This window comes from Cebus imitator, unplaced genomic scaffold (genome assembly GCF_001604975.1).
Source record: "Cebus imitator isolate Cc_AM_T3 unplaced genomic scaffold, Cebus_imitator-1.0 Scaffold486, whole genome shotgun sequence".
In the NCBI taxonomy this organism is placed as follows: Eukaryota; Metazoa; Chordata; class Mammalia; order Primates; family Cebidae; genus Cebus; species Cebus imitator.
In genome coordinates, this window is record NW_016107801.1 from 152312 (window position 1) to 163070 (window position 10759).

At 58.6% G+C, this 10759-nt stretch overlaps 1 protein-coding gene across 3 annotated transcripts in view; it reads left to right on the forward strand.

Moving 5' to 3' along the window:
- Positions 1 to 8689, forward strand: part of LOC119468746 — a 62965-nt gene extending 54276 nt beyond the window's left edge. The window contains exons 2-4 of one of the 3 annotated variants that reach the window (XM_037732990.1): positions 5736 to 5793; positions 5999 to 6162; positions 8204 to 8689. In XM_037732990.1, the coding sequence (XP_037588918.1) occupies positions 5736 to 5793; positions 5999 to 6162; positions 8204 to 8305 (324 nt within the window). In that variant the 3' untranslated portion in view covers positions 8306 to 8689. Of the gene's footprint in view, positions 1 to 5290; positions 5424 to 5735; positions 5794 to 5998; positions 7144 to 8203 lie in introns of those variants that run through there. The other 2 variants (XR_005197508.1, XM_037732989.1) reach the window with 2 other exon arrangements.
- Positions 8690 to 10759: the final 2070 nt, after the last annotated feature.

A 10759-nucleotide genomic window follows, 5' to 3' on the forward strand; every position in this document is an offset into this window, starting at 1 on the left:
TCTGGGCTCTGGGCTCTCATCTCTGGGCTCCCAGCTCTGGGCTCTGGGCTCTGGGCTCTCAGCTCTGGGCTCTGGGCTCTGGGCTCTCAGCTCTGGGCTCTGGGCTCTGGGCTCCCAGCTCTGGGCTCTGGGCTCTGGGCTCTGGGCTCTCAGCTCTGGGCTCTCAGCTCTGGGCTGGATGGCCACGGGGTCCCAGGTGTCCCCACGAACCTGCAGCCCCGCGAGCAATGGCGATGGCAGCTGTAATTCCCATGGGAGCACTGGAGCCCTCGGCACGCACTGTACCCCCACGCAGGGAACAGGTGTGGACGTCAGGGGGCAAGAGAGGCCCTTTCATCTCCCTGCGGATGGACCAGACTCTCGAGCCGTCATGTCCGTGGATGGCGGAAAGCGTCATCCTGATGACTCAGTCGTGACGATTTGGTCACTTAAGGATGGTTCTTGGCCCACATTTGGGGGACATGAGTTCTTCTCCTGTCCCCCTCTTCCCTTCTCCTGGGATGGGCAGATCCTGGGGGCCCTGGGGACTTCCAGGTCTTGACTGAGGGGCAGACCAGTTCAGTTGCTGCCTGTGGCCCTCTGCTGAGATGTGACTCATCAGCCGCCCCTACCCTGGAGAAGGCTGAGGGCCCCGGGGTAGCTGGTCCCTTCGGGTCACTTTGTGTCTTCATCCTCCTCCCAGCCCTGGGCCCCTTCCCTCCTGCTGGCCCACCCCCAGCTTCCTTCCCACCCTTCCCGAGATGTTCTTCTGTCTGGTTTAGGGGGCATAGCATGATGGCTGGGGCTGCAGAGCTGGGCCTTGAATATCAGTTCTGTGACTTACCAGCTGTGTGACTCTGACTAAATTGCTCAACCTCTCTGGGCCACAGTTTCCTCAGATGGAGAATGGCGAAATGAATGAACACATATAAAAGTGCGGGTACCTGTGAACGCTTCTCCTTCCTCTTCCATGTATTGCCCCGGACGAAGGGGACTCGGCAGTGGTGGTGGAGAAAGCCACCAGGCCCAGGCACTTGCTCAGCCTAGCTCCTGGTGCAGACGTGGGTGGCACTTACCCTCAGTCACACCGCCCCTCTTCCTTGGTAACGAACCTGGGGTGTGGGTGGTTCCTCATTCCCAGGGTTAGTGGCTCCCAACCCGGTGAATCCAGCGCACCTTGGACTCTTACGTTCCCAGCCCAGAGCTGGTTTAGGCACAGCACTTGGGGTGGTTCTGCTGGCGGGTCTGAAGCCAGTCGGTAACAGCAGCTTCTAGGGAAGGCTTTCTTATTTTTCAGAGATTCTAAGAAGAGACTGCCCCTTTCCTGGGCATCGCTGGATCTGGGTGGGATTCCTGGGCTGTGGCAGCTGTTTTGTAGCCTTGAGGAGTGCCAGCCTGAACCCCAGAATGGCCAGGAGGACAGAGGTGGAAGGGGCCAGGCAGCTGATTGCACCGGCTGGGGCCTTTCGTGACACTCAGAAGCAAATGTTCTTTTTGCAACGAGTGGGGCTTTTGCAATGCATCGGAAGGGGCTCTCCTGGATACTGTTCTCCTGCTGGCACATTGGACATCTTGCTCTATGTGAACTTCTCTGGAGCCACCTGCTCTCAGCCCAGAGGACGAGGTCCAAGCTTCCTCTGTGCCCACAGCCTTCACTTGACTCTTGTCTCAGGCTCTCCCCAGCCCACTCCCTGCCATGATGCTCACGGTCTGTGGGATTCTTGCTCTTCTCTCTTAGTATTCCAGCCTCTACTGAACTGGTGGGTGAGGGTGGGTAAGATTTTAAAAATAAAATACATAATCTGTGGGAGAGATGCTTCAATGTGGAGATATTAAAGTTAAGAAGTTCTATTCATTCCCTAGAGACAGATTCAAAAGAACAAAAAGGTAAGCTATGAACTGGGAGAAAGTATTCTCATCATAAATATTAATAATTGACAAAGGATTAGTAGCCTGCATATATAAAGAACGTTTGTAGATCAATAAGAAAAATGACATACAACCCAATAGCAAAGAGCGAAATAAATGAGCAGGCATCTCACATAAGACAGAAGCTGGATGCCTGATAGCAACCCAGAAGGGCTCAGCCTCAGTGGGGACTGGGAAGCCAAATGAGGAGACCCCACTGCGGTCTCCAGGTGCAGGGCCACTCCCTCTTAGACCCCACAGTCACACTGAGTGATGGATGGGACTGGGGTCTTTAGGACCTTGTGTTCTGAATGAAGGGTCAATTTGAGCAATTGCTTTCAAAAAATTTGGACTCATTTGTAAAGTTTAACATCCACAAGCTCCAAAGCCCCGAAAGCTCTTGAACACATGCCCCAGGACACGGATCGTGCAGAAAGCCAGAGACGCCCCAAAGTACACTGGTAGAACGTGGGCAGGTGCGTTCACGTGGCAGAGCGGTACACGGCAGCAGGCACGGAGGCACCGGGGCTCCAGTCTGTGACAGGGACAGTCTCAGCAACCAGACTCAGCGGGACAGGGTTAGTGCAACATACAGTAGGCTAAGTAGAAAAACAACTGAAATGAAACAGTGTGGAACTTAAGTACACGTTTATATGAAATGAAACGAAAGTCAAAGGAATCTAATAAGCATGCAGTTCAGGCTTGTGTTTGCCTCTGCGGAGGTAGGAAGGCAGGAGGATGGGATAGGAGAGAATGCACAGGTAATGCGTTCATTCTTGGGTTTGGGGCACGGGGTGTTCATTTTAATATCATATCATTGTTATTATTATTGTTAATTACTCTTTGAGACAGGGTCTTGCTCTGTTGCCCAGGATGGAGGGCAGTGGTGCAATCACTGCTCCCAGTAGCCTTGACCACCTGGGCTCAAAAGATTCTCCCATTTCAGCCTCCCAAGTAGCTGGGACTATGGACACGTACCACCATGCCTGGCTCATTTTTATTTTCAATTTTTTGTAGAGATGGGGTCTTGCTATGTTGCCCAGGTTGGTCTTGAACTCCTGGGCTCAACTGATCCTCCGTCCTTGGCTTCCCAGAGTGTTGGGATTGCAAGGCTTGAGCCAGTGTTCCCCGCCCAGTTTTTAATGACACACAAATGAATGCACAGACAAATTCGTAAGTATAATCAAAGTGGCCGTGTGTGAAGGAGTGATGGGGGGGGTGTCATGGGCCCAGGGGTCGCTTCATCTGCTTTTGAGCTCCTAAGTCCAGATAGTGCATGGAGACCCCTGACTCTGTCCCCAGGAAACCTGACACCTGCTTAGGGGAAGAATTCAGCACAGGGCAGTACAGAAGGAAACACCGACCGTCCCATGGCTTGGTTGCCCCGCGACATGCTTCCTTCCAGGGAATTCCCAGGGTGTATGTAACTCAGGGCCCACAGCTGTACATGCCAGGCGCGGGGACAGAGCCGGCTGTGGCCACGCGTGAGCCTGTGATCCCTGCCTGCTTCCTCCAGCTCCCGGCGTTTTCCAAGCACCAGCTTATGAGACAGGAATGACTTCAAGCAGGAAGTGCTGGGTGAAGTTCAAGTTTAAAATGGTTTTCCTGGAATTTCTCAGGGCCCATTCAATCTAAGAGTCAATCGTTCACAGTTTTTCCCTCCCGGCACTCGGTGGATGGAAGGCTGCCAGGCTGCGGTTATACGGGAAGTCCCTTTGTATGGCTTCCGGCTTTGACCCGTTTGTGGACAGGCTGGAGCCGCTTCCTTGCTTTAACAATCCCTGACCTGAAGAGGCTGCAGGAGAAAGTGGATTCTGAGTTGGGGGTGTAAGAACCTGGTTCTTTCCTGTGCTGAATGTGGGGTGGCGTGCGGGAGGGGACAAGGATGTCACAGAACATCTCAGCACGAAAAAGTCAGGTCTGTGACTGGCCTGGAGGCAGCTTTTGGCAGAATTTCCTGGGTGTGTCCTGAGAACACTCATTCCATAGGATGCTAATATGTGTGATGTGAGAAAAAAGAATTCCAGTCAAATAACATCGGGAACGCTGATTTCAGATGGCGTTTATCATCCTTCTCGGAGGGAGGGCCTCCCTGGCATGAGTGCCTTCCTGAGCACTGGGAGATGCTGAGGGGCTGAGCGTGGCATGGTCCTCAGATCACTGGCCTGGGGGGTATTCTGTGGGCAGATGCCTGAAGGCGCCCTTCTGGAAATGCCACCTGGGGTCCGGCTCGGCCTCCGTGTCAGGGGATGTTTCTCCATCACGACAGGTCCCTGCTCCTGGTGTGTGGTGGACGAGCTCACCTTCCTGGGGGACAAGGGCAGGTGTCCCCAGAGGTGGGTCCCATCAAGCTTCCTGCCTGGCGTCCCTCCCGTCCCTCGGTCTATCATCGTCATCTGAATCTCTGCCGCCACCTCCCTCTTCCACAGGGTTTTGAGAAATTACCAGGAGTCAGAGGTCACGTCTCAGCCCTCGCTCGCCTGATTTTGAGGTGGGGACTCACAGGTCCAGGTGTGGGCTTAGGCTGGGGACAGACAGGAGAGGTGGAATCGAGGTCACACAGCATGGATTTTGGGGTCACTGGCCTGGAGGATATTCTGTGGGCAGATGCCTGCAGAAGGGAAGGTTTTTAGGACACCAGTCAAATCCCCAGGGAGTGGAGGGGTGCTGGGGTTCTGCATGCTCTGTGTGGTCGCCAGCTCCTGGCTGGGTGGGGCCTGGCACCGGCTTTGAGGCTGCCCTGTTGGAGAGCCCTGTGGTCTGGCTCCTGGAACTTGGACAGAGACACACCTGGCATTTGGCCAGGTGTGGAATTGCATTTGTTTCTGCCTTTATCAATTAGCAAGGCCATTGTTCATGGAGTGGGGGCTCCCTGGGAGCAGCTGGAGCCAACAGCTGGATGTGGCTTTTCTGGGTACCAGGGGACTGGAAGCTGGGAAAGGCCAACCTTGGGTACCTGTGCGAATCCGGGCAAGGGCTGGTGGCCTCTGGGCATCTGGGCCAGCCCCTGGAACCCATTCAGCTGCCCATGGGCCAGGACACTGCTCAGCAGCCTCTGGGATGATGGCCTTTGGAGGTGGCAGGACTTGTGGTCAGGAGTAACCTGTGGCCTGAGAGTTATACCCGGACAGAGTCAGACCCCTGTGGGGGAGAGCGAAATTTCCTTATAGCGTGAGTCAGGCTCCCCAGCAGACACAACCAGAAGGACATGCAGAGAGAGAGGCTTCCGATAGGAACCTGGCTCCTTGGATTCTGGCGGCTGGCGGGTCCCAAGTTCTGTGCCCGGCAGGCAGAAGGCCCAGGACAGCCGACATGTATTTGTGGCCCGAGTCCAAAGGTGGGAAAAGACGGAGGTCTCAGCCTGGCAGTCGGGCAAGAGGAGTCCACTCCTGTTCTACCCCAGCTGTCAGCTGACTGCACACCGGGGAGGGTGCCCGCCTTGCCCTCCTGTGGATGCAGCTGTGACCCTCATCCAGAACGCCCTGAGGCACACCTGGATGGCAGCTGACCAAACGTCCGGGTGCCCCCGGGCCGAGGTGAGTTGACACATAAAATTAACCACAGCGCTAAGCGAGCCGGTGTCCTCGATGGAAGGCTGGGGCCGGACGGGGGCGTTTCGTGGTCTCCCTAAATTGAGAGGTGGAAACAGGCCCTGCCCAGATGGCTGCTCCGTCCTCTCTGCAGATAACTCAGCCCGCTGGTCCCGGGGATGCAGAGCGGGGAGCCCTCTGCAGGGAGCCTGGCCTGGAATGGGCAGTCCTCTGTGACCAGTTCGCACGGGCTGAGGGCCAGCCCCCTGCCCCCTGCCCTGGTCCAGGGCACCGTGGGCCCCTCATTCCTTTCTGCAGCTGGACCCCGTGGCTGGGAAGAATCCCGATTCAGGTTCTCTAAGGCGAATAATTGCCAGTAAGGGTCAGGTTGGGGACTCAGCGGCAGAGCAGGAGGGGCGGGGCCGGGGGCGGGGCTTTGGCCTGGGCTGGGGCGGGGCCTGGGTGGGGGCGGGGCCTAGGCCTGGGCCTGGGGTGGGGGCGGGGTGGGGGCGGGGCGGGGGCGGGGCCGGCTCCTTCCTCCCCAAGGTGGCACCTTCCTGTGACTTCTTCTCCTGCCCCAGGCCAGACCCCGCGCTTGACCAGCCCTGGTTCCAAGATGAATCCCAGGATGGCGGCGTCTCAGAAGCTTCCGGAAGGCGGCCGAAGATACGCACCGAGAACCGAGGAGCCTGGGGATGAGGCCTCTCGTTCTGGCCTGAAGTTGAGGTCTCTTCTTCAGGGACTGGTCAGGGTCCCTGTCCTAGCAGAGAGGGGCCCCTGGGTTGGGGGCCTGCTAGTACCTGTGGGTGGGGGTGGGGGGCGAGTGAGGGACCCTGGTGTCCCCTGCGTGCTGCAGCCAGATGCTTGCTACCACCACCTCCAGGGGTGCTCCTGGCAGCCTTGCTTCTGGCTCAGTTCCCTGGGTCCAGCTGGGAGCATGCAGGGGTCCCTGGCCATGGCGGACAGTGGGGAGTGGCTGGGAGGCGGGGGCTGTCCTGTCCTCAGGAGTGAGTGCTGCCAGCCTGGGGCTGAGCCGGTCTGGACAGCAGACTGCGGAAGAGCCCCTGGTAGGAGCGATGGGTGAGGTAGTCGCGGGTGACCAGCTCTGTCTCCCCAGTGAGATCGACACTGTGTGTCTCCGTGTGGAGGGTGATGGCTCAGGGTGTGGTCCCTGGTCCTGAACTTTCCGGGCTCAAGTCCTGGCACTGCCCCTTACAGGCTGAGTGCCCCAGGGCGTTTCTCCACTCTCTCTGTTTCCTTGTCTGTAGAATGGGGTGGCTGCAGCTCCCACCCCACAGGGTCATCACAAGGGATTAAGCACATTGGCACTGAAAGATCTTAGTGCAGTGCCGGGCATGGGTCAGTGCCATCAGCATCATTTACAAAACTCCAAAAACATCCTGCATCTGAGGGCAGATGAGGTGGTCCCCGCCGCCGCCCGGGGCTGCCGGGGCTCCTGGCCCCTGGCCACATGGCTGCTTCCTTTCCTCTCTGTCTTCCTGGCACAGCCTGACGGTCCCTCTCTTCCTGCAGAGACGGGCATTTCTTCTGGAACTTGTATCTCAGCTCTGACTTACCCACTTCCAGTTTCCATCCCTCAGGGAGTCAAAAGTGACCCCATGATTATCTGATCCGCAGAAAAGCAGAAGTGTGAACCTACTTTACTATGAAAAATAAGAAAATTAAGGCCGGGTGCGGTGGCTCACGCCTGTCACCCCAGCACTGTGGGAGGCTGAGGCAGGTGGATCACTTGACGTCAGGAGTTCGAGACCAGCCTGGTCAACGTGGCGAAACCCTTTCTCTACTAGAATTATAAAAATTAGCTGGGTGTGGTGACGGGCGCCTGTAATTCCAGCTACTTGGGAGGCTGAGGCAGGAGAATCACTTGAACCTGGGAGGTGGAGGCTGCAGTGAGCCGAGATCACACCACTGCACTCCAGCCTGGGTGACAGAGAGAGACTCTGTCTCAAAAAAAAAAAAAAAAAAAAAAGGAAATTAGACAGCGAAGTCCAGCAGAAGCAGCATCTGCCGTCGGCATCGCTGAGGTCCCACTTGTCGCCTGTAATCAGCCCCACACCCATATCCTCAGTCTTAGCCACGCCTGCCTCAGTTGCTGCTGGAGCAGCTGGGCCTTTTCCTAACATTTTCTCAGCAAAAACGCCGGCCTCCCCTCACACACACGAGGCAGGGGTCTGCGGGCTGCGTCTTGCCAACCAGAATTCCCAGCAGCATTCTTATGAGAAAGCGTATTTACCCACGGCCCCGCCCCGGGCCTCACGAGGGGCGCTTGATGCAACTCACTCTTTCCTTCCAAAAGTGCTTGTCCAGTGTAGGCTGGCAGGTTCAGGCAGGTGGCAGAGGACATGAGAGAGAGAGTCCTCACCCCTTGGAGGCTTCGTTCATGTCCACATCAGCAGAGAGCAACAAATGCGGGAAGGGCAGAGGCAGGATTCGGAGGGACACTGAGGCAGGCTGGGGATGGGGTGCCAGGCTGGGTCAGGGCCGTTATCATTTTACACCAATGATGGAGCCTCTGTGCCGGGTGACGTTCCTGCAGGAAGGAAGGGACGAGCCAGGTGGATGCGGGAGGGGGCTCTTCTGGGCTCAGAGGAGTATCCCAAGGTGTCGTGAGTGGGTGGATGGAAACTCGGACATGAGGATGGACAGGGAAGGCTGGAGTTCCGGGACCCAGGGAGCCAGCACTGAGAGATTTTTCTGGCACCAGCTCGATGCCCTGGAGAGCAGAGCCTGTCTCCCGCCACCCTCTCTTCCTTCTCTGTCTGCAGGCACCTGGAAGCTCCTCCTCCCTCTCGGACCCCACCCATGCCATCCTCTTCCCTTCCTCAGCTGCTCGGGCAATGACAGGGAAGATCCCACCCCTCCTCTGATGCCTCACATTCCCTCCCTGGGCTTCCAGAGGGTCCCCCTTCCCAGCCCACAGGGGCACAGGCCATCTCGATTTGGGGCGCCAGCCTCCTGGCTGCAGGTCCTTCCAGCCCCACCGTCTGGACCCAGCCCTGGCAAGCCCCCCACTGGCCATATGGTCCTGAGCAGGCCAGTGTGCCCAGCTCTGTGCCAGGGCATGCTGCTGGGGATGAGGACACACACCGTGCCTGCATAGACCTGTGCTCTGCGCCTGGTGGCTTCCTGGTCTGTGGTGGGGGAACACGCCTACCCCCTCCCCTCTCCTGTGCTTCCTGCTGCAGCTTGAGGTCCCCCTCAGGGTGCCCTGGACACCTGCAACCCAAGCCTGGACACGCGCACTGCTAGCATACGCTTCATGGCTGAGCTGGTGGCTGGGGCAAAGCACACGGCCTACGCTGGCCAAGGACAACCTCAGACAGGCCAGGGTGGAAGGCCAGCTCCCCGCACCCCATCCTGGACAGGCCAGGCTGTCCCGTCACCCTCTGTCCTGGATAGAGCTCCCAAGAGGATGGCATCCTGGAGCCAGTCCTCAAAGGCAGGAGGGTGGCCATCGAGAGAGGGGAAGCCCTCAGAGGCCATGTGCAGCTGCGGAGTGGGAAAGAGGGGGAGGTGGGAGACGCCTGCACTGGGCCATGGCCTCAGGCCCAAAGGTAGCTGCTGGCTCTGCGGGGCTGTGCAGGCCCCTCCAGGTCTCCCGAGGCTCTGCCAGGCCCACTGTTCTTCTAGACCCACCCACCAGCCCCAGCTCCTGCCCTGCCCCTGCAGAGCCTCCTGGGCGGCTCACACACAGCAGGGCCGAGACCCAACTCCCTCCTTCCTCTGGAAATCCCTCCTCCCAGAGCCTCTACCCTGGCCTGGGGGCCCTGCTGCCCTCACTTCCAGGCTGGTGGCCCGGCTGGTGGCCTGGCTGGTGGCCCAGCTGCTCCCTCTGTACGCCCCGTCTCCTCTTTCCACCCCATTGCCCAGCGTTGCCCCAGCTTTAGCGTGGACCCTGAAATGGCGCCTTCCGGCTCTCCCAGGGAGCAGGTCCTCTCCCGAACTCCTCACTCTGACCGCATCCATCTTCACCAGAGCCCACAGCTCACCAGGCCCAGGACCCCTGGTGTGGTCCCTGCTCACCCGGCCCAGCAGGCTTCTACACTCCCAGAGCGCCCAGTGTGGCTTCTCTTCCTGGCCCCACCCTAGGGCCTTGGTGTGGGCAGGACACACCCTTCCTCGGGGCTCCCGGAGACCCCCATGCATTCCTCTGCCTGGGTGGCCATGGGGGGCTCTGAGCAATGTCCTGCGCCTCCTTTCTGCCTGGCAGGGTGCCTGGCACAAGGTCGGCCTCAGTGAAATGTGGGCTGTGTAAGTTCGCAAAGCTGACCCTGGGTGCCTGGGTCCTAACCTGTGAGAGTCGTGGCTGTTCTAGACAGGGAGGCTTTGAGGCTGTCCCTCCGTGCAGGCGTCTCCCACCGCCGGCTCCCCACCCTGCCCCACCACGGTTGCACCTGGCCTCGGGGGGCTTCCCTCTCTCGACATCCGCCCCCTGCCTTTGAGGACTGGCCCCAGGACCCCATCCTCTGTTGGGGGGTCGCTAATCATGATGGACAGTGATGGGACAGCCTGGCCTGTCCAGGACGGAGTGCGGGGAGCTGGTCTTTGACCCTGGCCTGTCTGCTTTGCCAGCGCCTGGGATGTCCCCCTGCGGCCCCGCTGTAGTCGTGGGGTTGCCCATCCCCCCAACACAGCCCCCAAGAAGGGGGACCATCTGCCCTGTCCATCCGACTACAGCCCCCAGCGTGGGACATGGCTTGTAGCAGGTGCACAAAAATATTTGTTGAACAAACGAATGAAAAAGGCTCTTTGGCTCCTGGTGTGGTCTGCCATGCTGCGCCTCAGTGTCCCCATCTGAATGTGGATGGTAAGGCATTTGCTGTGAGAACTACACCAGATAATCCACGTGCAGGGTTTAACCCAGTGCCTGGGCCACAGCATTCGACAGACGGGTGTGGGTCTGGTATTGTTCTGCCACAACCACGAGGCGCGCCATGGGCCACTGCTCATGTGGCCAACTGTGCCAGGTCTCCCCTGGGTTGTGGTCTCCACCAGGCCCAGCGGAGGCTCCCAGGTGAGGCACTGTGAGGCAGCAGGGAGCTTCCTTCAAAAGTGGGGGCATCGTGCCCATGGGCCAAGAGAGGACGATCCTCCCTAGGAGGGGCTGGGACCAGGGCTCTGGCTCAGGGCACAGGCTTGGGATGGGCACGGCCTCTACCCTGTGGGCCTGCCCTGTCCCTGTGCCAGCACTGTGCTGCTCCCTGCAGACTGACTTGGCACTGGGAGCGCTGGGATAGGCCTTGCCGCGCTTCCCCACTGGGCTGTACTTCTCCCGAAAGAAAGACAAGTGAGTTTTAATTTGTTCCAACTTGACACAGAAA